This window comes from Cryptomeria japonica, chromosome 7 (assembly GCF_030272615.1).
Source record: "Cryptomeria japonica chromosome 7, Sugi_1.0, whole genome shotgun sequence".
Lineage (NCBI taxonomy): Eukaryota > Viridiplantae > Streptophyta > Pinopsida > Cupressales > Cupressaceae > Cryptomeria > Cryptomeria japonica.
Window position 1 is genome coordinate 244,512,779 of NC_081411.1, and position 27,802 is coordinate 244,540,580.

Below are 27,802 nucleotides of genomic sequence, written 5' to 3' on the forward strand. Positions count from 1 at the left end.
TTCTACTAAATAAAATATATTAGAGTTATGGTTCAATTAGGTCTATGATCATAAAATATATAAGTAACATTTCTATTCCATTAAATAAAATATATTAGAGTTACAGTTCAATTAGGTTTATGATCAAAAGATATATAAGTAACATTTCTATTCCATTTTCCCTTTCCCTGTAAATCAATTTAAATTCTAAAATCAAACTCAGAAAAAATATTATTTAATTGAAAACTCATTAATCATTTTTATATTTGTGGGAGAAATAAAACATAATATATTATATTGTAGTTTTGATTTAATAAATTTTATCAAGAATACCAATAAAATTTATAGATATATAAACATATTAATTATCATAATGTATTAATGATTTGAGACTTTAATTCCAAGATATATAAACATATTAATTGTCATAATTTATTTATCAATATGCACATCATATCAAATAAACTAAATATACAAAGCTTATAAGTTAAAAACTCTCAAATCACAGCAATATGTACTTATAAATAGCAACCCTAAAAACTTTAATATCAATGCAAAAACTTTACATTTTAGAAAAAATTAAAATCCAAACGCCAATTGAATTGGCCTAAGCAAATTTATTTTTGACTGGCGAGAGAAGCCTCGGTGGTAGCCTCACGCCCCTCATTGCAAGCAAGAAAAAAAAAAAAAAAAGAACAAACCCCAGCCATGAAACAAAAACGAGAGCCGGATGTGGATATTCTACAATCTGAAAATAAAATTAGTATTTGAGAAGCATCATGAAACATAAACATACTGGTCTCGACTGCAAATCACATAGAGACCGATCTAAGTACATCAAACACAGAGAAGCAATAAAAACAGATATTATCCGTAATTTTATGGATGTTAATTATTCTCTTGGTCAAGTAAAGGCCATGAGAGATGCCCAGCTATGCAATAAAATCTAAACCTTTGAAATGCCAAGATGCCTTCCATTGTAACATCATATTTGTATAGTGCTGACCTCATTTTCTTCCACTGTTTTACCTTCATTTTCTTTTCCTCCTCCCTCTTTTCATTCTTCATATTATTTTGTTTCATAACTTGATCTTTCAAATCTTTCATTTCTTTCTTTAACTCCTCTTTAATTTCTTTCATTTCTTTCTTTAACTCCTCTTTAATTTCTTTTTTCAGCTTATCTAGCACATCCTTCAATGTTTTCTCCAGTGGACCAGCATTTACCCCCAACATAATTTCTGGAGCCTTTGTTTCTAATATGTCTTGTTTGGTCTTACTGGATCCTACTACATTATTTATATAATTGAGATCTCTATGTCCAAGGATGGCCTTTTTTGTTTCACCTTTTTCAATGCCAATCTCAATCCCCTTCCTGTGCTTTTTATCCTCAAGTTCTATAAAATGATCTACAATCATATATAGAGAAGGTTTATTGGATTCTGTAGATAAAACACCAACTTCATTCCAATTCTGCACCAAAACCAAAAAAAAAAAAAAAAAATTAACATCTCTTCTTAACTTTTCATATTAATTTTAAATCGACACACCTAAAAATGAGTTATAAGAACTTTGATGTACCTGAATAATGAAGTTGATGTTTTCTTGCCATTCCCAGCAAACAAATATCCAAGAGATAAATTGTACTTGCCAACCAGCCAAATCCTTTGCTTCTCCTGTTAAATAAAATATATACCACACTAGTCTATGATAATTGAGGAAGCGCTTCCACTCACGAGGAAATTTTCTGCTATTTGTTGACAGCTTCTGAAAGTAACAAAATGCATCTTGTTCTCCTTTGCTATATCTAACGAACAACAACTCTCTTAGAGGAATCCATGACCAGTAATCTTTGTTACCTGCATAATCATGTGTAAAATGTCTAAATATTTCATTGTGTTTATAAGTTAAAAGAAATTTTACGAAGAGTAAATAGCTTGAAAGTAACATTAGGATAGATTGTTAATTACTTATTTTATTTGTAGCATCCTTAGGAATGGGTACATCTCCCACTTGTTGAGCATCATGCGGTACTGGTTCCGTTTCACTTTCCCCTCCTATTTGTAAACATGTGTAAGTTTAGATTAAGCTATTTGGAGTAAAAAATTACCCATCAAATATTACCTCTTGCATTACGAACAGAAAATGAAAATATTTTGTCTTTTTTCTTAATGGAATTGGATTGAATTCATATTTTTCTTTTTCTACTATTCTTCTTCATAAGGTAAATCTCTCTTTGTTTAATACAACTTGTAGATAAGATAACAATTTTCTACATAAAATTTAATATATTAGTTAAATATTGATATGAAAATAATATATTTCATTATAAAAATGTAAAGTAATATAATGATAAATATTTCTAATATATATCATAAAAATTAAATATTTATTATATTTTATAATAATTATTTTTTAACTAAATATTCACTCTTCTTCATTAGTTCCAATAACTTATATCTACATAGTATTTTAGATTATTACTCAATTTCTAATTATTTAATAATTAAAAAAATAAAATAAAAACATTTGAAATTTTTGAAAATTTTATTTGAATACCAACCACAAAAAGTATTAAGAGAAGAGGGGCAAATCTTCCAAAGTAGTTGGTTCACAAATTGCAAAATCTTGCTGGTATGGCTGTGTCTTGTAGTTATGGTTGTATGATCCATATCTTTACTAACTTCTGAAACTATTTCTAATCCAGTTTCTCCTCCTTTAATATTTGATGATGTCAACTTTTCTGATTGCCCAGTCTCTGTGATTAACAAATGTTTCACATCAAATCCAATTATTTAATATCTTAAAGCTAAAGATTAAAAATAAAATAAAATAAATCTTCATATTCCTTAAAACTATTGCATTAAGCCTTTATATCTACCTATTATAAGTGTTATATATTATTTAATATTTTGGTCATACCTGTATGTGATTCTAATCTTGATTCTTTAAAAAGATCCAATTGTCCTTCTAAAAGCTCCTTAGCACTCCCACTTACCAATTGTCCTTTTAAAAACGCCTTAGCACTCCCACTTGATTCTCTAAAAACACCCAATTGTCCTTCTAAAAACTCCTTAGATTGCTCTTCACTGAGATCAGGAAGGTCAAGTGGAAGTTGTATAATCTTTTGTAAATACTTATCTGCAAGATCTTGATTATCTTTCAATGACCTATTCATTTTCATATCTCCATATTTTTTTATTATAGCCCTTTCTATCATTCCTTTGTCGATTCCCAACACCACACTTATTTCACAAACTACTAACACAAGATTGATGGCTGATAAAACCTATGCCAAACATATAATCTTATTAGAAGTCAAAATGAGCATGAATATTATTTGTGAGTTTGCTTACCATACTAAATATTTTTCCTAAGTAAATAAAAAACATAACAAATTAGCTTATACATACCTGTAAAATCACAGATTCTTGACAACGATCAAGATCATCAATAAAAACAATTATTCGAAGATTGGTCCCATTTGCAGAGGCTATCTCTGGAATTGACATGGTCTTTCCAATAATTTTAGGATTGAAAAAAAATATTGTGAACCACCATTCAAAAAAAATAACCCACAAAGTAGAAATCATGGCAGATACCCATGAATAGGCCTTAAAAACTAAACAAGGCCTTTTACCAATTTCTTCTTTTAAAAAAGTGATATCTGATATCACCCTCTCTTGATAACCCAATTTGTCTGTATGATCTGGAAATGATACATAACTCATCAACTGTGTACTAACTGGTTTTAAAATACTCATTACTGACTTTGTGACAGTCCATCCTATTATGATTATACCTGTTGGTAAACAAGCATATTTTGGTATTGCCCAATGTTTGAACTTGTTTGATCTATCTAGAAGTACCCATAAAATCCAAGTAATTGTACATGCCAAAACTATTGCAAGAAGACTTGGATAAATAATTTCAATCCATATATTGTACTTTTTTTTTTCCATGTATTTCTCCAACAAGTGCTAAGCCATTGAGCCTTAGTCATAATTCCCTCAAGTTCTTTAGTGATCTCAACTGCCATACCTGCCAAAGCCTCTGTTTCATTCTTATATTTCCAGACATTATAATTTACAGTCAAAATAGCAAGAACACTTTCCTCTAGTGTAGAATCAACTATTGATGATAGTAAATTTGGTTTTGATAACTAACACTTTATTGTGAACTGCAATGAAAATAATCATTTAAATTAAATATCTTATCTTTTAATAATCAAATTAAAATAATAATTTTCATTTCTTTTTATTGATAGATAAAAATAAATAAAAAATAATTAACATATTTTTATAACTAAAATTATCTTTAAATATTGAATTAGATCATACTTAAAAATAATAAAAAATAATATTTAAAAATTAAAAAATAAAGTCTTTAAATAAAATTATATTGAAATACTTATTTAAATTTAGAACTCACCATGTCCCTCACCGTTCGCCAGACTGACTTTGAATGTGGGTCTTGAGAGTCTTGATCTTTTCTGGTTCTGGTTGTGAACTGAAAACAAGAATAAATATTTGCCATTGAGAATTAAATCTCAACTCTATATAATCCACTTGAGCATTAACTATTAAGCTGTTTTAAAGCACTTTCATTGTAAGCTAGCACTTTTACCATGTCTATGCTATCCATTGCAGCAAGTGATTTAAAAATCTTGCGATATTTAGCTTTGTATGTATTTAGGAACTCTCCAAGAGAGTCTTCTTTGGTATGTCCGATCTAGCAAAACAACTTATTACTCAATATATAGTTCGAATAATATTTTTAACATGCATTGTGAAGTAGCAATTAAATTTATCTTAGACATTGAAGAAATTACCTCTGCTGGAGATTCCTCTTTGTTGAACTTTTTAACCCAACTCCAAATGTTATCCATCATGATAGAAATTAAGGTTTTGTTACCATTTTGTTCAAAATCGACATGTCTTTTGATTTCTTCATATTTCTTTTTTCCTTTTATGGATAATTCAGAGGTTGAGATACCAGGCAGTTCTGAAGATGAACTTGATAATTTTGCAGATGGCAACAATGCCACTTGAGCTGCCGTTTTTAACAAAATGCTTTCTGTCTAAATTGTTTAAAAACCAAAAAGAATTTTAGATGAAATGATTTACAATGAGAAAAAATATTTGTACAAGCCTAAAATGGAAGTACATGATACCTGAACCATTAAGCTTGATTTTCCCGTTCCCCAAGATCCAGAAATTCCAACAACAATTGGAGGTTTTATATAAGGATTCAGCAACAATGCAGCAAGTCCATGGGCATAGTCAATTCTCCCCGATCAATTTAAGAAAATTTAAGATTAAAAATATAAAATTATAGAAAAAAAAGTCAAAATCAGTTAATCATGAGTTAAAGAATAGTTGATTTTTATTTACCAAGATTGTCCAATATGGTAGGTTGGTCATTTGCCTGTTGGGCGATCCTCTCAAGTTGACTTAAAACTGTGTCCAAAACAAGTAACTCTTAATTAAATGGCAATCGTCATATAAAATACTAAGGCTGTCCAGGAAGGACTTAAAAATTACCTCTATTTACATTGTTTTTTTCTTCTTTTCTTAATCTATTTCTCCATTCTGTATCCTGTATATCTGCCATTTTATAACCTCTGGCAATCAGTTCTTTGGTCATTTCTATGTCTCCTGCAACAGCAGCAGTTTTCAACAGATTTTCAGTAGTAAGCTGTTCTTTTATTTTATTTCTTTCAACAGCAAGGATTTCTCGAAGTGGATCATCATCGCTAAGACTGCTTTCAGCGGTGCCTAAGCCTGCTGCAGAGGCCCATAACAAGAGGCATTTCTCTTGATTGGTTCTGCATCCATTTAATAGCAAACCAGTCAATTTTATATTGTCTCTTTCAGCTTTCACAGCATAATGGAGTGCAGTCCGACCATCACAATCACGTTCTTCCAGGGGATGGGCACCTCTTTTCAACAAAAGCTTCACTGTATCCGAGTCTCCACAATTTGTGGCCTTGTGAAGGGCTGTTTGTCCAAGAAAATCACTTCTCTTCAAATATTCTGCAGTTTCTTTTACCTTAGAAAGGCGCAATTCAACCAGATCTTTTTTGCCTAGTGAAGCAGCAATGTGCAATGGTGTTCAAGCCTTTTCGATCTGTCAAAGAATTGAGAGCACTATCTGTATTGACATAGACTCCAAGAAAGATCTGTAAAACATCTTTCTCATTATGTTCTCCTTCAATTGCGTCATATATAGAAGTTCGTCCATCCCTGTCTTTCAGACTTATTATTTTTGGATTTATTTTCAGAAGATATTTGCAGAGCTCTTGTTTTCCATTCAAAGCGGCCTCATGGAGAGCGGTCCTCCCTCTTCTGTCCTGTTTAGTCATCAAGCTTTCCTTAACTTTGATATTTTCAAATACCATGTTGACCATCTCCATTGCTTTCTGACCATCTTTACACGTGGCAGCCAAATGCAAAACTGTTTTTCCTTCATCATCGCACTCCCCAGCTGGCACTTTTGTTCCCCTCTCAAACAGATTTCTAACAGTATAGACAAATCCATTCAGTAAAGAGCAACGTAGAAGCCGTTCCAGATTCACCTTGTCAAAATAAGCTTCAGGCTGTTTTGACTTGAATAACAACATTGCTGCTATTTTTTCATTTGTTGAGGCAACGGCTGTATCTAAAGGGCTCATCCCCATTTCATCTTTTAAATCAACTGATTCAGTAATACGTGGATGTTCCATAAATACATTTACAACTCTATCATCCTCACATTCAACGGCAATGTGCAGAGCTGTCTTGCCGTCATTATTCAGAACATCTAATTTAGCTCCATAGTTAAGAAGCATTTGGCAAGCATTTGCTTCATTATTGTTAGAAGCGATGTGAAGTGCACTCCACCCCATTTCATGTGGAGTATTCAACACCTGTTCATGTTGTTTCTCATCACACTTGTTGAGCAAAGATATTGCAACCTCTCTTTCAATATCTCCGTCCGGTAAGTACCGTATAGCAGCAAGTAGAGCTGTTAGCTTTGTAAAATCTAAAATAGCATATGTTGGTCCAGGCTGAGCTCCGCATTCTAATAACCTGTTTACCACACAGATATGTGTCTTTCCCTCCACTCTCAGCTCTTCAGAAGCTTGGCCAGCGGCTGCAAGGACTAGAAGCTTGTTTAGAAGATCATAATTTCGGATTTCTTATGTGGTCGTAACACCTCCACATTGCATTCTTTTCTAGTGTCTCGTTAAAACGTTGAAGATCAGCTGGCCCGTTGTTTGATGCCACATAATTTAATATTTTTTCAGCACAACTAAATCTGCAGTCATGTGCCAGAGGTGTGTGTATGATGTCATTTCTCCGATGGGACAGATAGAAAAGAATGAGAGAGGCAACCATGAAATTCTCTTGGCTTGATGTTATTGTCTTCAGATCACACTCATTACTTTGCTCACATATATTTGCAAGAATGTAGTTCACATAAAACTGTATCATCGACCCTGCAAAGCATTCAGACAAAAAGTTCCAGAATGTGTCTGCGATGTAACTCCAATCCGTACCTCCCCGCACAGAAAAATCTTTAAGCCAGTCGGGCTCTAGCAATTCTGGAAAGCAATCCTCCATTAATGTATCTACACTAGAATACCTATATTTTCCGTATCGCTCTAGTTTTTCTTCATCCACAATATTGATCATGTCAGACAGGACAACTTCCATAAGACCCTGAAAATATCCCCTTGGCTGCTTTCTGACTGACAGGTCCCTTATCACCAAGCTTTCTTGCTAGAGAACAAACTTTCCTGTTCATGTCTACAAATTTCTGACGATCACGGAAAGGAATTCTCCCACCTACAACATCTTGTAGGTCCATACTATCAGTTTTCGCCCATGAGTTAAACAACCAGTAAACAACCTCATAATTACAGTCATCTGCGCAGAGGAATAGAGCTACTTGTTTTTGCGGGTCACTGATATTAACATCGGCATATGCAAACCCTGAAAGTACACTAACTATTAGTTAATATTATAATATCATCTTTAGCGACTACGTTAATAGAAACAACGGATTCCACTTCAATGCATTTTAAAACATGAAGTCTACAATTCTAATTTGTGCAGGCTATAACGGGCTACCAAAATCGTATCAAATCTTTTGAGCACGAGGGATCCGAGACAAATACCAAAATGTGGTCTTGGAAGGAAATCAGTAGGAAGAAAGGGCGATGGAGAAAGTATGAGCATATTCTTACTCGAATTTTAAATATTTATCCATATATTTTTGGTGAAGTAAGGTGTTCTCTATCTCGCGATCATTAGACCCTAAATATTTTTGGAATACTTGGCGTGGGGCCTTAAAACATCATCACGGAAAATAATAATAAGGGCCACGGTATGATCGACATCTTCAATCGTGACTTACTTAGATCTATACAATTTTATTTTATTTGTATTTTTTTCTTTTTTTCTTTTTTAGTAGGTGTTTTTTAATTTCTATTTTGGATTTATGATGATTGAATTGTTCTTTATATCAATTAGGAGGTAAGATAGCGTAGTAGGAAGTAAGATAGTGTATTTTATGTAGAAATTGATAAATTAATTATTTAATATGTTTCATTACCATTCATATTTATAATTTCTATTTGATCTTCATATATAATTATTCATCATCTTAGTTTAGAATTACAGGTTTCAAATTGATCTAAGGTGTTGTTTTAGTCATAGATTTGAACCTTAAATGATTAAATATATATATTTTTTTTTATTTTTTTTTCATACAGATCCATATTTTCCTCCCTTACTAACTATTAATAGCTTATTTGAAATTTCATAAAATTCCTTATTGTCCTCAATCTTGAATTATAATCAAGGAATCAATCTATATTAACAACTAATCAAGAAAAACCCTTGTAGTAAATATTTATTTTTATTCCTAGGATAGATGTTATGGTTTATTTTAGTCTCTAAGCTAGTTGGACTCTATTCTATGCCCCTATATTGCTTTAATTTCCACATTTAAATAATCAAATCATTGATTTCAAATCATTGATTTCTTGATTGAGTTTGTTTTCTATCATTGGTTAATCTCTTATGTTTTCAAGAATTTATACTTGAAAATTCTAATGGAAGAAAATACAATTTTTATTCACAAATATCGATATCTTTCAAGAATTTTTTTTTTATGGGAGTTGTTTTTGGGATCAAAATATATTTTTTACTTTATTAATAGGATTTTCACATTTGATTTATATAGTCTTACAATTTTATGATTTTTCTTGCATTTGAAATGCATTTTAGTTATATGTTTATGCAACTTTGGGTATTTGTGAAAGGATTTTAGATTCAAATTATTTTTTAATTTTATTTTTTTATCTACTTTTTGTAATTTTGTAAACAAGATATGATGTATGTGAACTGATATCACCCCATTTAAAAATGATTTTACATTTCATTTCAATTTTGTGTCATTTTTTAAAAGTTTAGCTTTCTTTTCTTTCAACATAAGGGTACATTTGAAATATATTTATTATCTAATATTAATAGTTATAAAGTAATTTTTTGTATTCTATCTTGAGGTTTTACACTTGGTAATAGGCCATTCTATTTTTTATCTATAATATTAAGTTGGTTTAGAGTATTTCTGGAGTTTTAATGATGTCCTATATTTAGGCTTTAATACTTTAGGAGAAATTTGGTAGACATAAAATATAATTAAGCCAATTTAAATATTTGATTATGAATCCATATTTATATCATACCAAATTTTTAATTTTTTGGTAGTCTTAACTTTAGAGGGTTTCAAATTGAGAATATTTTGTTTCTTAATCTATACCGCTTTTGGGTTTGGTTATGGATGTGTTGAATTCTAGAGGTCTTAGAGAGAATGAGTAGGTTTAGGACGAGTAGGTGTTTCCTAGTAGGATCATCATGCTAAATATATTATTTATATGTCATGCAATTAATATTTCTTGTTGAATGATTCAATATTTATAAAAAATTTTAAAATGTGGCAACAATGAGATTCCTTCACTAGCATGCCACGCATAATTTTAGTTAGTATGGTTGACAATATGGTAGGGATGACTCTTGTTGATGTGGATTAAAAAAGATAGTCAAAGTTTTATTTTTCCTTGATTTACTTAACAAAGGCTCCAATCAATTTTCTTTCTTAGTTTCTATTAACCTTTTATTTTTGGATAAACAATTGCTAATCATATAAGATACTTATAGTTTATTTTTTATTACGATAAAAACATGTTTTAAAGGGACCCAAAAACTCGTGACAAAGAGACCAAGCCATAGAAGAATTAAGCATTACACAACAAGACCAGTAAGATGACCAAAGAATAAACATTGAAACCAGCAGCAAAAAGATAGCAAAAGCCCCCAAAAAAGAACTGCAACAACTAGGAAGAGATAGAGAAGACTAAACCAAATTATTGAGAGTGTCTGCAACTTTCGCCTCAAGTAGACTCATATTACGCGCTACCTTCTTCAGCGCCTATAAATTGAGAGAGGAATTATTTGCCTTTCTCTTTAGATTTTCTCTTGTTCTCTTGCTTCGACCAATTGAATTTTGGAAATGTAATTGATTCGTGTACCTTGTAAAGGATAGTGCAATCTTATTTTTAAATAATTTCTTTTATTCATATATGATTGGTTGTGTTAATCTGAGTATCATCGTTGTGGGGCCTAAGGACTCTTGTATGATATTATATGTCCTTTACGTCTAAATCTTGTATCATCATGATACTCATTATATTTGTATATTTTGATTCGTTTATAAAAAAAAAATATTCACATTTTTGTTGTTTCTTTTGTTTATGTCCCCTAGGCCTCATAGCGGGGGTGTTAAATATTGAGAAGGTACCAAGTGTGGTGGAAGATGTTTGTTAGTGAGGACTAATGTGGGAGGCAAATACAATGACAAAATTTAAGGTGCAATAGTAGAATTTACTGAATAGATAAAGAATTATATAATAATTTGGATGACCTTATAGTGTGTTGGTTAAGTGGTGGTGTTGTTGTGCTCACCAAGGTTCAAACCCATTAACTTGTTCCTTTGTTGATCCAATGGGGATAAGGTTCCCCATTTGTGACCTCACTAATTCATAGCTCTAGGTCAAAATCATTTCATGTGGTACTCGAGGGCATGCCATGCCATTGTCACTAGTGATTTTGAATTTTTTACCTAGTGTTTAAAAAATAAAATAAAATTGGATGGTCTTTCCAATGAATTCATGAAGACTAAATTTCTCCAAGAATATTTTATTTTAGTAAAATAAAATGATTTATTTGATGTTTAAATGAAGTGAATAAGATGTATGAAATTTAATTTTGTCTAAGATTGGTAATAAAGGCAATGGGAGATTACTTGGAGTCTAAAGTTAAATGACAAGATGATTGGCATGTAAAATACAAAATGAGATAAATATTTCCTATGGGATTTAGTAGGTATAGGAAATAAATTAATTATAACAAAAGATGCAAGATAAGAGTAGTTATAACTAAGCATAGAAAGGAAGCTAAGTGGGAAATTAAGCCTAAATAAAAGATTGGCTAATTGAGAAGTAAGTTGAGAAGGAAGAAGTTTAAAAATGGATATAAGCTAAAAAGTAATTAAAATGGTGAAAAAGAACTATGGCCATTACAAATAGCTAGAAGAGAAATTTTATTATTTAGTGTATATTTATGATAATTGAAAGCTCAAAAATTTCTTACCTATTATTTATGATGTAATAACATTTTATTTCACAAAGAACACATCACTTCATCTTAAAATAAATAATGGAAGGATGAGAAGAAATTTTAATAATATATCAATTAAGATGTCTAAAGAAGGTCGATGAGTTCTTTAGCTAAATTTGGTAGTATTGAAACATAGCGCATCTTTTGGTAACAATTTGTTCTAATTCAAAATTATTCTATAACATCTTCAACAATAGCATGTGTAACTTCAACAACATGTGTAAGTTAAGAAACATAGTGATTCAGATAAGAAACACTATGAATTTTGCAGCATCCAGGATGAATTTAACACTAAACCATGAATAGTTGTTAGTAGATATAATTTTTAGTGACATAAATCCCAAAAGTCACCTAGTATTATATTGTGACGTAATTGGCTTTCAAAAGCCTCTAATGTCCAATAAGGGTTGTATATTTGTCTTTGTAGTTTTATTTATAATATTTCATCAAGAAAATTGGGATCACATAAGCTATTTGACATATTTATCAAGAATCAAGAAAAATATAAAGGGGGTTTCACTATGTAGATATTATTTTTATTAGGTTTCAAAGAATCTAGATCTATTAAATTATTCACCTAGTTTGAGATTAAATGATTGAAATAATTTCCTAGAAAATTCATTTGTTTTTTAGGATTAAACAATTAAACTCAAATCCTTAGGACATGAGGGAATGGAGAGAAAAAAAGTTTAGTGACTATTCTTAATTTGAAAAGGCACCTAAATTGTGAATAAAGAAGGATATTTATGAAGGAAAGGATAGTAAAAATAGGGTTATCGAATGAGGACCAGAAGAATAATATGTAAAGAAAAAATAAACATGGGAGAATATGATACAATCAAAGAAGAATAAATAGAATAGTCTTATTCATTTAAACTAAATATTGTGTTATTATCTATAATTTCACCAAGATGTTCATAATCATTTAAAGGAATAACATCATATTAATATAAAAACTTGTTTCTTTTTATTATGTTAGTAGGGAGAAGGCCCTGAACCTATGAAAAAACAAAATCACAGAGCAACAACAAAACCCTGGCCCCAAACAACTGGTCAAAGAGAGATAAAATCAACCTTCAAAAATAGTCAAACATAGCCATGTTCCTGTAGCTAAACCTACTAATTATAACTAACCACCATCTACCTATCATAATACTTGTATACTGAGTATCATCAAAATTAAACATAGTAGTAGAATTCACCATCAAAATAAAGTCTAGTTTCAGAGGCACGTAGGCCTAGCATCTTATAAACATAATAAAAAATACTAATCTCCTATACCAAGTAAATCACTTAACAAAAAAAAGAGGGGGATGCCTAATCATTATTAATCAGGTTCCAATTGCACTTTAGCCTATCGACTTGGACGACCCAAGTGTCCTCCTATGAGTCTTCCCTACTTTCCGTGTCCACCTTTTTCTTTCCCTATTTAGTCAGCTTCCTATTTTTCTTCTTTAATTTTCCTTGTCCAGACACCACTCCCATAACCACCTTGTTCATCACACCATAAATGATTTCATAGAGAGAACTAAAAGCCTCGCACAGATTATCAGTTTTTTGTTTATAATCTTTATATTTTTCTTCCATGTTAAGAACCCGTTCTTTGAGCTCATTTATCTCCTCCTCCATATTATTTTTTTTCTGTTTATCCAACGACATTTCTTGAGAATAGGGGACCATCTCATCATCTTCCATATTATTGAAGGCCTGTGACCTCTAGTCGGAATTTTTAGAATCTTCATCCATTTCACTCTCTTCCTCCATTTCTTCCTAACTTGTTCCTCTTGGTCCTCTTCTTCAGCTTGGAAATATTCATCCTCCAAATTGTTAGTAGACATCTCCTTATTTTCCTCGAAATTAAGGGGTTCCTCAAGGTTTTTCGTGGTCTCTTTAGTTTCAATCTTTCTTTTCTTTTCTTTCGCACGAAGCCTAGCTGATCTTCTCTCCCTAGCAACCATCTTTCCTTTCTCTTTTCAATCCCTATTCTTCCTCATCTTCCAAGTTATGTAGGTCCAAGTCAATTGTGACATTCTTCCTCACCGACTCTTTTCCTATCTTTTTGGCTTTAGTCGAGCTATTCATAGGGGTTTCTATTTTTGTCTTGTCTGGGTCGATATTAAAAAAAGCCACCTCCAAGGGTTGAATTTTATGCAACATTATGGTTTTTTACTCTTGGAACTACCTAGGGAAGGAGTCCGAAGAGAGGAGAGGTTTGGAATCAATTAACTCAATCTTAAGAGAGGAACCTTGTTTTTATCTTATTTTGCTCAACATTACTGGGTAAGGAAAACAAACAGCTACGATTTGGGGAGTGGTCAAATGAAAATTTATACATGAGGTAGATTACTAGGCTTGGTGAATCGGTGGATTGGCACAATTAGCAATGTAGGATTCCAAGGATGAAAACAAAAAATTATGGCATATTAACCCTTTCTCCATGCCTAATGTGATTCAAGATAGGGAAGTGGTACCCATGGATAGTAGTGTAACGCCCCTCTAGAGTAAAATATTTCATAACAAAAAAACTAACAATTGGGTAAGGTTTAGGAAGTCCAAAGAGACCATACCCATTTTGGATTGCAACTGGTTGCTCACCCTTTTCAAAGAACTTATTCATATAATCTCTATAGTATTGATTGCTTTGCCTATCCACTAGTTCGCCTTCATTTTTTAACCTGGTGACCTCTACAATAAACTCTAAAGAAACTGCAAAGGTAATGCTTCTCATAGTGACCACACCGTCTTGCCACAAGTTGTAGAATATCGCAAATAAGGATTTGTTATACTCCTTCATAGCAAGAAAATAAGGGGTTAAACCCACATTGAGGAAGAGCTCTCAAATTTCTTCATTATTCTACTATTATTTACAGTTTTACGGTTTTGTCCTTTTGAGAGGGCCCCCATATTGATCTTTGTCTTTGCAGAACATAGCCAATAAATATGTAAGTGACAAATAGAGTTAATGAGATTTTCTAGAGTCACTTTTTCCTTTAAACAATTATTTCTAAAAAGGTACTTTTTGGCTTGATCGGATTCATTGTCCACACATGCAAGATTATTTTTCTCATTATTAAACTTTAAGGCAATCTGGGAATGACAATCACTGCCTTTACCGCAAATGATTTTATTATCTTTCATAATCCTCTTGATGTAAGGGAAGAGATTTCTCCTACATTCCTTTAGATCCTTCGAATTTATGGCCTCCACCTCATCCTTCTGCCAACTTTGCAAGTAATACGTCATCTCAAGTTTCCAATTGATCATCCTTCTACTCAACAAATTGAAGGAAGGTGGGCAGGAAATTTAAAATTTAAATTTTTTGGTGCTCATTCTAAATTTAAATTTAAAAAAGGTTGTTTGGTCCCGTCTACATTGAATAATTTACCATGTCATCCCATGAGGGGTTGGCCCTTTCCTTGACTAGAATTTATTTTAAACCCTTTCAGTTTTCAGCAAAATTAACTTAATACAATCCTATTTTCGTTAACCCCTGATTTGCAATATCATCCGCAATTGCATTACCTTCTCTATATTGGTGGTGAACTTTTATTTTACTAAAAGCATTCATCACATATTTACAATTTTAGATAATTCCTCTCATCTCCCAAGGATCCTTGATAATATTATTCAGGAAATCCACAATTAGTTTTGAGTCACCTTCAAGGATCACATTTCTTCCTTTATTATGATTCAATTGGGTAAGACCCATCCATGCCACCATATCTTTAGCTTTACAGTTCGTGCCTCTTCCCAAATTTGCACAGAATCCTTCTATGATATAACCTCTCCAATCCCTTATTAGGCCTCCATCTCTCGAAGCACCTGGGTTTCCTTTGAAGAAACCATTAGAGTTATATTTGAGCCAACCCTCCTCAGGTGGATTCCAAACATACCTCTTCCTTAAAATCATAGTGTATCAGTTTAGCTTTAGCAGATTTTGCATTATCCTTCATTTTTGTTTTAATCTAAGGTCCAACAAAGTAGGTGTTACCTTAGAGGTGCATGACTTTCCCACATTGATCCTTTCTTTAATTTGTTGTTTTATAATATTAAAGAGTACCTTGTCGTTTCTACCTTCATCCCTGAACATTATGTTATTCCTTTCTTTTCAGATATTCCATGCCATCACCAGAGGAGTCTAAAGCCATAGATTTTTAGTCATGGGGTGGAAATAACGAGTTAAGGGCCATTGTCTCATGAAATATTTCATTTTATCTGAGAGTATCCAATAGATATTTAAGTCATCTAACAATGCATCCCAAACTTCCTTGGTGTACTGGCAATGCAGGAACAAATAATCAATGCTTTCCATATCTTTGTAGCATAACACACATATATTAACAAAGGAGAATCCTCTTTTGTTAAGGTTATCAATTGTGAGAATTTTTCCATGAGAAGTAGCCCACCAAAATAAATTGACTTTTGGGATCAGGCCCTTAATCCATATGTTTTTTCAATTGAAATCTTCCACTGTTTCCTCCTCCAAACTTTGGTAGGCAGAATTGGTTGAGAAGGCACCCGAGGGGTTATATTTCCATATCCACTCATCCTCAAATAGGGGGGAGAAGATGGCATAATCAGGAAGAATAGAGGATAGAGATTAAGCCTCCCCAATGACTTGAACTAGATGATGGGTCAGGATAACATCATTTTGGATCACCACCTCTTCAAGATTTTTCCACACCGCTTTCTCTACTTGCCAGACTATACAATCCTTAACCATCTTCCCACAACTCCTTATTAAGATCGGGTTCGCCTTCCTAAATTGAGGTAAATCTAAAAGAGCTTGGTCATGAATCCAAACATCATCCCAAAAGATAGCTTTATTCCCATTCCCAATAATCATTCTTCCACTCTTTTTGAACAAAGGCTTAGTTTTGGACACATTATTCCAAATGAAGGACCCTAAGGATAGCTCAAACTGATTTAAGAATTTGTTACGTCTTTCATTGTTGAGGTATTTGGATTTCAAAATATTCACCCAATCCTTCTTTCCTTCAGTTACCTGCCAACCAACTTTAGATAATAGTGCTTTCTTGAAATATTTGATTTTTCTTATCCCAAGGCCCCCGCAACTTGATGGTGCAATAGACCTTGTCTCAGGCAACCAAGGATAGTCTATTTTTCTCCTCAGTAATAGCCCATAAAAATCATTTTTGAATCCTCACAATTTTCTCAGCGACCTTCCCCAGTATTTTGAAGAGGGAGAGGTAATATATGGGGATGCTCCGAAGACAAGATTTAACCAGCCGAATTTTCCCATCCATACTGAGTAACTTACCTTTCCAACTATCCAATTTCTTTTGGAACCTCTCAATAATTGTATTCCAGAAGGTCAAGGAGAGGGATTTAGAAATGAGAGGTAACCCCAAATAAGAGTCAGAAAGAATACCAGTCTGGTAGGCTAGGATAGTAGTGATTTTCTCTTGAAGGGAGTGGTTGACATTCAAAAAAAAAAAAAAATTCTTTTCTCATAGTTAATATGTTTCCCTGACATCTTCACATAATTATACAACATCTTCTTCCAATATTCATTTCTAATATATAAGCTTGTCCAAAAATGATGGTATCATCAACGAATTATTGATGAGACAGGATCAAGCGTGCAAGCAGCCCTTACCCCTTTCAGCATTCCTCTCCTTTTAAGTTTATAAATATTTATCCCCAGCACTTTAGCAACTATGATGAACAGGTAGGGTAAAAGGGGATCGCCCTTGCGAAGCCCTTTGCGACAGGAAGAGTAGCCTTTCGGAGATCCATTTAAAAGCACTGAAAATCTAGGAATAGTGACACATTGCTCAATCATATTTAAAAATTTACACCTTATACCAAAAAAATTCATAACCTAAAAGAGAAAGTTCCAAGAGACCATGTCATTGGCTTTAAAAATGTCTAATTTGAAGGCCATAGAGGGTTTTTTGTTGTTTTCATTCAGTGGACAAGTTCATGAGCAACAATCACATCTAAAATATGTCTACCTTTGAAAAATCCTTTTTGATTGATAAAGATCATCTTATCCAACAATGGTTTTAATCTATTAACCATAGATTTAGAGAGGATCTTGTACAAAGTATTGCATAAGATAATATATTTGAAATCTTTGGTGGAGACAACATTGTCATTCTTAGGAACCAAGGAAATGAAAGTAGCATTGATTTCCTTAATAATTTTACCTGATTTGAAGAACTCTTTCACTGCATGGAAGATTTCCTCTCCCACAATTTTCCAGTTGTCTTGAAAATAGGCAGGGGGAAAGTCGTCAAGGCCTAGGGCTTTAAAGGCTCCAAATGACAACATTTCCTTCTTGACCTATTGAAATGTTTTATTCTTAGTAAAACTGAGAAAGGTCTTCATTAGTGATGACTTTCAGGATCACATCAAGCAGGTTGTTAGGGTCTTGGAAGCTACCCTAATCATTTGGGTTATTTAGACTAAGGAATTGAATAAACATATCAGTCGTATCCTCCTCATTCTCAACATATGAGCCATCATCTTTAGTTAACTTTCTTACTCTGTCGCTGCTTCTGTGTTTCAAAGTAGACTGATGGAAGAAATTAGTGTTTTGATCCCCCTAATTGAGCCATTGTACCTTTGATTTTTTATTCCAAAATACCTCCTCTTTCTTACTTAGCTTAACCCATTGATCTCTTAATTCAGTTTCTTCCCTTCTTTCTTCCTCCGAGGCTTTTCTTTCCTCTACCTTTTTCTGCAATATCTCAAGGTTTATCATAATTTCATTCTTTTGTTGAAAGATTTATCCAAAAGAGTACTTGTTCATTCCTTTGACCTTATCTTTAAGAATCTTGAGTTTTTGGGCAACACGATACATTGGGGTAACACTGACAGGGGTCTTCCACCAATGTTTAACTAGGGATTTGAAGTCAGGGTGGTGTGACAACATAATCTCATATCTAAAGGGGTACCCTTGTTTCTCCCTAGAGTCTTCCATGGACAAAAGAATTGCATTGTGATCAGATCTTGCTCTCAACAAGGAGCATAGAGAGGAGTCAAATTTTTCCCAGTTACTAGACACCAAGACCCTATCTAATCTGACTTGGATTAGATTCTTCCATTTCCTTCTGTTTGACCATACGAATCTAGAGCCATTGAGGATTATGTCCATCAGACCCATAGTTGAAATCAAAACAAGTAAATAAGTCATATTGTTAGAGTCGTCTTAAATACCTCCCAATTTCTCTGAGGGATAAAGTGGAGAGTTTAAATCTCCAACCACCATCTAGAGCACATTCCTCTAATTCAAAATTAGGTCAGTCAAAGAGGGCAATAGGGAAGCACATGGGGATGTCCCATTGTGTGCATAGACATTAATAAGGAGCCATAGAAGTTCAGTTCTTAGATCCCGCATCTTAACTATCAGACAATTTTTTTGCTCACTGTATTAGAGTGCCACCAATGAAGGAAGGGTTCCAAAGAGTAGCAATGCCTCGAGAGGTACCTTCGACATCACTACCAAGGAAACTAATAGAGGTCCAAAAGGAGTTAATAGGCTTCTTGAAAACATCAACTTTCATTTTGGTCTCTTGAATCAAAATAATATCCACTTTCTATTCCATCAAAGTACATTTAAGCATATGTTGTTTTAGGGGACTATTCAAGCCCCTGACATTCTAGGATAAAACCTTCATTTGAACACAACACAAGAACCTCTACTCACCTGAACAGAAGCAGTATCCCAAATCTAGGATAACTTAAGTTTTCTTCTTTTTGTTCTCAAAGAGAGCATCCAAGGTTCTTTGTCTTCCCTCTAAAACTTCATTGGTTGCATCTTTCAACCTAGCATCCTTCTGTGAAGGTCTCCCTAATTTACCCTCTCCACCCACATCTACCTTTTTCTTCTTTTTATTCTTCGTTGTAACTTGGGTCCACTCTTTGTCCTCACTCTCATCATCTGAGAGCCAAAACTTCAACTTGGTGGTTGGGGCGGTAGAAGAAAATCCCAACATCTGTAAATTTTCCGTAAGGTTCACAAAACCTCCATTACTTTTCCTCTTCGGGGTCTTCATTTGGTTTTCTAAATTTATATTTTCTTTATCTTAGGTAGAGTTATTTGACTCTCTTTCTTTGTTGTTTCTAACTCCTCTCTTCCAGTTGTATCCTTCTATTGAATTGAGCTAAGACTTAGATCTATCACCATCTCCCTTGCCTTCGGGGTTGCTATTTTTACTTTTTCTTCAGTATTATTATTTAAGGGTAGTGGACTCACTCCATCCTACAAAGCTCCATTTGATGAAGAGGCAGTGAGGTCATCAACTTGTTTTTCCTTGTCTTGGGCCAGATTTCTCTCAACTCTAGGTTGGAGGGGCCCTGACCAAGAGGGAGGCACTACATCTGGTTGGAGATAGGGGACATGGCCAACTCTTCCTTCGATTTATCCATGGCCTTGGGGGGTTGTTGGTTCATCCCTGTATATTTCTTACAAGTTGTGCTAAGGTGCCCATATCTATTACAGTTTTGAAAAAAGCCTTAGCATTCTCATACTCAATTGGTTGGATCCATGAGCCCAATCTGGAAAGGAAAGTTACCTTGGTCAGTAGCATATTGTTGATGGCAACATTTACACAGATTCTAGCAAACAATAATCTCGACTGGGTTTGGGTAATGTGGTCGACAACAAAGAATTTACCAAAAGAGTTGGCAATCCCCTTAAAAAACCCCAAGTTCCAAAACTCCTGGAGAAGGTGAGGGAGACAGATCCATGTTGGAGCCAAAACAACTAAATCCTTCTATGGGTCAAGATTTGGCTTCCAGTTGCACAAGGAAAGGAAGTGACTACTTTCATAAGCCCAGGGTCCATTTGTGAGGCTGCAGGCCACATTGTCTTGATTAATAAAGATAAAAGGAAAAGACCATGTGACATAGCATTAATGGAAACACTACCTTTCAGTTTCCACTTAGTTGTCATCCACTTTCTTACCTGGTCCAAAGAAGGGCAAAAAGAAAGGAACTTTGCTACCAGAAAAAGGCTCAACTCTGAAATCGTCAAGTTTGGAAACACGTCAGGTATCTCCACTTGATGTTCATTGACCACACATACCGCTTCGGATATAGGAATGTCAAACATTTTTCCCATCTTATCAGGGATTTCACCAAGGACCTTGTCCATTAATGTGGAAGGTTCTACATCTACAAAAAAGTAGTCAAAGTAGTAATGAGGAGAAGGACGGCGCCAGAAATATTTTGCCACCAAAGGGTCCACAAAAGGCACAGGACAAGCACAAGACTCATGATTTCGATTCCCCAGTGGTTGGGAAGCCCGAAGAGGGGCCCCCTCTGCAACATTCATCGCAAACAACACCAGTGCAGGTGGGTACAAGCAAGAAGCTCAGTTTCCATTTAAATTTTAAATTTTAAATTTTATTTGAGGAAATTCAAGTTTCTAGGTGCCTTTCACATCTAGATCCCACAAGACAATACTCCATTAATAGATATTATGAATAATTTAATATAATGTTTTACTTTTAGTCTTTATTAGTGTTTACAAATTGTGTGTATAATTCAATAGGATAAATAATATGAGCACTAGATTTCACCATTTGTTAGTACTATTGATAATTATCACATCATGCCACAATAAACATATGAAATCAAAGGAATTTTATGAGTATTGGATATTCTACATTTACTATATCAGATATTTTTTTCAATCATACCTTATCAAGCTACCTCCAACCAAGCTAGTTCTTACAACTAGAAACATGCCAAAGTCTTTCACTACTCATATTACTTTTGTGTCTATCATTAGATGCATGGAAATAATATGAGTACATGTTACTTTATCAAGCATAATATTCACCCTCCTATTGCTTTGTGAATATTACTATTTTTCAAATAATGCAAATTTAAATATGATATATTCATCAATATAAACAAGAATGTGGTATGTATTAGAACTATAATTATTTGTTGACATAGTCCTTTAGTACATCATCATAATAAGTAAGATAAGTAAGATTCTTCCATGGATAATGATAAATAAACTAAAAGTTGTGTTAATAAAAGAATATTTATATAGTGTGTGCATCATGTGGTATGCATGATAAAGAGATAGATAGAATATATATCCATATGGACATCAATAGAACATCATATATCAATATTATTACAAAGATATATGATGAGAATATAAATGAGAAATATATGCATATTAAGATACTTCTCACAAGAAAGAAAAGGTATATCCTTCTAAAGTTCCATCAATATATAAGATGTGTACATGAAGAGACATTAGAAAACAATTTTTTACTTATATATCATATTTATAAAGAAAAAGGTTACAATTGGGGGCACCAATTCTATATACTAATTTTTTTGTTATATTAAATCTAAATTTATTTACATTTTAAACTTTACTATCCTCTAGACATTTCCACTTCTAGGTGTAAATTTTGTTTCAATGAATTTTACTAATCTAAAAACATCCATAATTAAATACTAGTTAGAGCTAAGTAGTGTGGATATCTTTCATATGTTATACACATAATGAAGAATCTTAGGTATGTACCCTTGATTTTTTTATTTATGATAACTTTGATGCTTCATGCTTAATGTTATAATGAATATAGATCATGCTCACTTTACCATGCTTATGATTTATTTCTATGCACATTATCATGTTACAACACTCAATGTGTGTCTAATCCTTCTCTCTCCTTGACTTGCATCCATTTATTTACAATATAAATATAAAATGAAAAAGCATATTTTACTAATTATAAAAATTTATGTGCATTTCACATGTACAATCCAAGTATTTTTTATTTTAGTTCTAATTTTTTTCCCTTTTTATTTACTTTATTGTACTTACTTAAATAGATTCATGCACACAAAAGTGGTAAAAAAATTATTGATTAAAAATTCCATAACCCAAAATTTTATCCAAGTCATGTTATGCTATTTGGAAGGTGTCCTAATCACTTTTTCCTAGCACATTGTTTTAGCTAATTTGATTCCCTCATTGATAAATTAACCTTATAAATAATTTTATAAATACAACTTCACCTGTTTAGATTATCAATTACTTGAAAAAGGTTATTCTTAGCTACAAATGTAATCAAATTAATTTATGCAACATAAATTTTATCCATATGCTCAAAATTCCCTATCCTTTGGCCCAAGGTAATTTAATTAAAAATTATCACTATATTTTTCTCTTGAAAATTATGTGCTAGTTAAAGTATAAAAAAGATATCATCCTTAATTTATATTTTACTCATCAAGAAAGATTACCCTATCATCTAAAATCATCCAATACTTGAATTGTGCCACTTAAAAACTATTTTTCCTTATTTATTGAACCAATTTATATTACCCGTTCAAATTACATTGCGTATTTATTAAAAAGTTACTAAACCTATTACATGCATCATCACTTAACATTGTTGTTTAAAATAAATTTTATCCTCTTAAATAAAAAGTCATTTGCATTGATTTAAAGTGTTATCCTACTACTTTTTTATCATCAAAATCATTGAACCAAATGAAATGATTTTACCTCAAATGAGTAATATTGCAGAGAGAGTATTAAGGTTGTGGAGGTTATATTTCACATCTTATCCCTAGCTAATATAAAGTAAATTACAAGTCCAAATATTGTGCTTCCTATTAATGGGACTAGATACTTCAGCCATGCCATCTATATACACACAAAAGAAAAAAAATATCAACCACAATCCACCTTCGTAAATCAAGATAACACCCTAATTTGAGGGGATAGACTTTATTTAATTATATTTAAATTCTTATTATATCACGTCTTAGATAAAGCGATTTTTCTCTATTATTTTGTGATTCTTGAATATCAAATAGTAGATTGATAATATCAATAAAGTATTCACCAACACCACCAATTTTTCATTAGAGGTACAAATTTGAGGAGAGATTCTAATTTTAATTATAGGTATTTAGAAATAAAGTCTATATTATAATTAAAATTTCATATATACATAGTAAAACACTGAAAGAAAAAAACAAAACTTCAATTAAATAAAAAACATATGGCATGGGCTTAAACAGTGTTTCATATCATCTAATAATTATCTCCATATTCTCATCTTAAAACTAAATAATATGATTAAACAAAGGTTTTGTACTAATCCTATTAGGTATAAGGCATAGGCTATTGTTTGAGACGCATTTAATTATATTGTTTTAACTATTAATCAAAGTAGGTTCCTCTACAAATTGGCTAATAATATTCTATAACGAAATCTTATTAATCAATACAATACCATTTTATTTCTTTGTATTTCATTTGAGTTGTGGTTGTTGTTCTCTTTCTTAACGAATTGAATCCTTTCTATCAAGGTTATATATATTAATTATCACTATATATAGAATCACATCATCTTGGTGCTCTTAATTTTCTTATAAATCTTTATGTTTTTGTAGAGTGAATAGTTCTATAATCACTTTTCATTTTAGTTGGGTCTAATTTGACTGGTATTATCTATATCTATTTATCATTTAAAGTGCTCATCAACTATTTATTTATAAAATTTAACTTCCAAGTGATGTGTCTATAGAGAAAGTAAACACAATCTTCTAAATGCTTGGTCATGTTTAAGTAAGTTTTCACAAACTTCTTCCATTTGTTAGATATAAATACGTAAGAATCATCTAGCTTAATCGTAAAAATTGAAATTTAGCCAATGAAAATGAGACAAATTTTTACTAAATTTTTGTGATTAGTGAGATATACAAAATTTCTATTGAGAATTTGACAATTGAAGAATTATTTTTATTTTTTTTACAATTTTTCATTGCATAATAGTAATGATACGATACTATTAAACCATTCAATTTATCTTATTATATTTTATACTTGATAACTATCCTTTGAGGATTATGGATTAATATTTTGTCCACAATTATGTATGATATTATAATTGATATCATATTGAACTAAAAAATGGTAAATTCATTTTTCTATACAAAACAAATTTGTATTTACTTGAAAGATGGATTTTAATTTTATTATGAGTGAGATAGTATAAGTAATATCTAATGAAAACTCTTTGGGATTTCATTGTACATATAGGATGGGTGTTAACTAAAACTCTTACTCTATTTCCATTTTCTTGTTCTTCTCTTATAATTGACCTTTAGGATTACTTTTCTTAGCCTTCCAAAGATAGAAATGTAGAGGATTTTCTAACTCCAATCAATCGACCCATTTTTGTCAATATAGTCTAGTATTAGTCTTATCTCATTAGTCTAAACTATCGTAATTCCCTAGCTTTAAGTAGATACTTTATGCTCTACAATTGTGAACATATAGATTTAAGAACCAAACATAGTGATTTGGCCTTTGAAGCCCAAACTCGTCCAAGCCATAACTTGGAACTTTACTCTTCTACTCACCATATTGGTATTAGTCAAACTTAAGATTATTTATCAACGTGAGTTTGAGTTTATTTTAGTAAACTTTTGATAGGTTGTAACAGTCTTTACCTATATTAGCCCCCTATGGTTGTTCAAATATTGAAGACAAGAATCAAAAACCTAAAATATAGACTTTTTCCTTTTTTAGTGTACTAGGTTGGTCATTAATAATTTCTCTTTCGATGCTTTAGGATGTCAATAGACTATTCATTTGAGAGATAACTAGAATAATTTCAATAAAAATATTCAAATTTACCATACATTATCAAATTATAGAAGCACATTCTTAGTATTTTTTGGAAAAGAGACATGAGTAATCAATTGAATAAATTTAGAAATTAAAATTTACTCTTAAGATGAGGTGACTTCTTCTTTCAAGGATGTCGTCACAAGCATTAGTCAATTTTAGTGAATTTTATATAAGGGTCCAAAATATGGGTGTGATAAGGAAATGGATAGGATGAATATACACAAATGTGCAATCATATGGATAATGTAAGTGGTAACATATAGGAATTTTCGATCATGAGAATGTTGTAAGGGGTAGGTATATATTTTATAGGACTTTGATAAAGATAGGACTAAGAATAAGTGCACATAGAAGTAGATAAAAGACTAGGCAAGTGAACCCAACTTCGCAAAAGAGTATGTACTATGTGTCTCCATGTACAAATATCAAAATATTATTTCAAAAGAAACACAAACTAAATCATATATAACTTAAAAGCATATTCCAAAAGAACTAGTCTAAATATTTAATTGATTTTTCCAACTATATATCCAAATTATTTATATCCAACTCCCATTCCCTTTTATATCCAACTATAATTAATTATTAAAATAATTCAAATTATTATAACTATTTCTTACTTTTTGAGCAATACTCAATTTAATTCTGAATTACGCCTTTGGTCGAAAAGCTTAATTTCGGTATGTTAAATGTAATTAGAATTAATTAATCTGCAAATAACCTACTTAGGTCAAAGGGATAAATACTTCTCGCACAAATAACAAATTTTAGAGGGGCGAGGGTAGCCAATCGGACGTTTAAAACACTCGCACCCAAATATAATATTAGTTGTACGTGTACGATAGAAATTTGATGTAAGAATAAGAGAGCATACCCGAAGCATGAGTTTGAACGAGAAGCATGTAGCCCAAACACCCTTTAAAGTCATTTCCCATTTTAAAATCATAACCCCAACCAAGTATCCAGCCATCCAGCAAACGTACTCTGTCCCATTTCTCTAAAATATTATGCTCCTTAATCATATCCACCCCATCTCTGGCTTCCTCAAAAGTAGCGAGGCGCCATCCAGTTGGAGTGCTGAAATAACTCCTTTCAACCTTCTGGAAACGCACACTTACTATCTCCCCCATAGCTTTACCACTTCTGCACTAGATCACAAATCGTCTCAGATCTACACTTGAAACTGTATTGAGGAAAAAAACATATATTAGATAGAACAGATGTAACGAAACGAAACAGAAATTTGTTATACAAGAAGCAGCAACCGCTTTAGTTCTAAATGTTATTATATGTAGGAAATAAATTAAAATAGTTTACCAAACATGTAGATATACTACCTCGAGGATTACTGCACTGCTAAACCTTGTCACAGCGGATCTAATATCAGATCTACTCGCCGCACAGCACTTTAACTCCAGCAAGAAATTGTTTACCTATTTATATAGTTTTAGTTTTTCATATTTGCTTGATTTCGCCTCCATTTTATTGTTTTATTTACTTAATCTCACTAACTTTACTTTAAGTTGTTCTAAAAAACAGAAGCCCACATGAAGAAATTCAGAGACAAAAATTCAAAAAGAAAAAGTGTAAATTCCATTTGCTGTAATAAAGTTCAAAAAGAAAAAGTGTATATTCTATTTGCTATGGAGAAGAGTGCAGCGTAAAATGTTGCCCGACAGAAAAGAGAGAGTAGAAGAGTCAATAATTGACTGTCAGAGATAGTGGAGAAATACAGGAGAATCAATAATCAGAGTTTTTATGGAGTATAACCGAGTTTCACATCGTAGCCTCGTGATCCCGTTTTATTACCATTAATATTGGCAACTTTGGTTTGTTGCTTTTGCTTTCTCTGCATTAATTTGGGAAGGTCAAAAGAGATAAAAGGAACCAGTATAGAATACGAAAAGCTCACTGTCCGTGGCAATTTAAATTAACCTTTTTTTACATGATTTGGAGTTTGAGTTCTAGAACTACGTGGTTAGGGTTTTAATTTCATTCCAATGGTTGTTTTGTTTTTTCCCTGAATGCATCAATTATATTTTAATGTATAAAGTATAATAATGTTTTGGTGCATATTAGAAGTTGGAAGGGGTTTTACTAACTATTTCATGGAATAGTTATCAATTATATATTTTTGAGTAATTGCAATGGTTAATATTGACAATCAATATAAATATTTAAAATATGAATTTTATATTTTAAGAGACATGTCATATAATTATTATTTTTATTTGATTGACCTTCTTTTTTATTATGTGATTAAGTTTGTTTATTTTCTCTTCTATACAAATGAATTTACAATGCATGTTTATTTAACTTCATAGTTTATATAATCTTTAAAATTGACACTTAACTTTTTAGTTTATCATCTAATCGTTTTCTTATGTATTGTTAGTAGACATCAATGATTCCCTTGAATGTCCCCTTCTTCTTTATTATTTTTTTATGC

General features: G+C 32.0%; 2 protein-coding genes across 5 annotated transcripts in view; both read right to left on the reverse strand.

Annotated features, from left to right (window-relative positions):
• Nucleotides 1-716: 716 nt before the first annotated feature.
• Nucleotides 717-27,802, reverse strand: part of LOC131051479 (uncharacterized) — a 59,681-nt gene continuing 32,595 nt past the window's right edge. The window contains exons 2-14 of one of the 4 annotated variants that reach the window (XM_059208043.1): nucleotides 26,228-26,536; nucleotides 5,520-7,952; nucleotides 5,370-5,435; nucleotides 5,150-5,264; nucleotides 4,808-5,056; nucleotides 4,603-4,707; nucleotides 4,408-4,485; nucleotides 3,390-4,156; nucleotides 2,899-3,265; nucleotides 2,540-2,734; nucleotides 1,947-2,033; nucleotides 1,558-1,835; nucleotides 717-1,449 (exon numbers count right to left, since the gene is read on the reverse strand). In XM_059208043.1, the coding sequence (XP_059064026.1) occupies nucleotides 868-1,449; nucleotides 1,558-1,835; nucleotides 1,947-2,033; nucleotides 2,540-2,734; nucleotides 2,899-3,265; nucleotides 3,390-3,938 (2,058 nt within the window). In that variant the 5' untranslated portion in view covers nucleotides 3,939-4,156; nucleotides 4,408-4,485; nucleotides 4,603-4,707; ... (3 more) ...; nucleotides 5,520-7,952; nucleotides 26,228-26,536 and the 3' untranslated portion in view covers nucleotides 717-867. Of the gene's footprint in view, nucleotides 1,450-1,557; nucleotides 1,836-1,946; nucleotides 2,034-2,539; nucleotides 2,735-2,898; nucleotides 3,266-3,389; nucleotides 4,157-4,407; nucleotides 4,486-4,602; nucleotides 4,708-4,807; nucleotides 5,057-5,149; nucleotides 5,436-5,519; nucleotides 7,953-26,227; nucleotides 26,537-26,690; nucleotides 26,787-27,802 lie in introns of those variants that run through there. The other 3 variants (XM_059208041.1, XM_059208042.1, XM_057986031.2) reach the window with 3 other exon arrangements.
• LOC131051477 (uncharacterized) lies at nucleotides 4,552-7,652 on the reverse strand. Its single transcript, XM_057986029.2, has 6 exons — nucleotides 7,211-7,652; nucleotides 6,127-7,110; nucleotides 5,520-6,062; nucleotides 5,370-5,435; nucleotides 4,808-5,052; nucleotides 4,552-4,707 (listed from the first exon to the last, which is right to left on the reverse strand). Exons 1-6 carry the CDS (start codon nucleotides 7,650-7,652, stop codon nucleotides 4,552-4,554), a joined length of 2,436 nt encoding a protein of 811 aa, XP_057842012.2.

What these genes read in the sequence shown, in the direction of transcription:
- LOC131051477 (XM_057986029.2), bottom strand. Translation starts at nt 7,652, where the DNA reads ATGATCAATATTGTGGATGAAGAAAAACTAGAGCGATACGGAAAATAT. An exon ending in AGTCTATGTCAATACAGATA is followed by an intron (nt 6,063 to 6,126) that starts GTGCTCTCAATT and finishes CTGCTTCACTAG; the next exon opens with GCAAAAAAGATCTGGTTGAA. An exon ending in TACCATATTGGACAATCTTG is followed by an intron (nt 5,053 to 5,369) that starts GTAAATAAAAAT and finishes CAATTTAGACAG; the next exon opens with AAAGCATTTTGTTAAAAACG.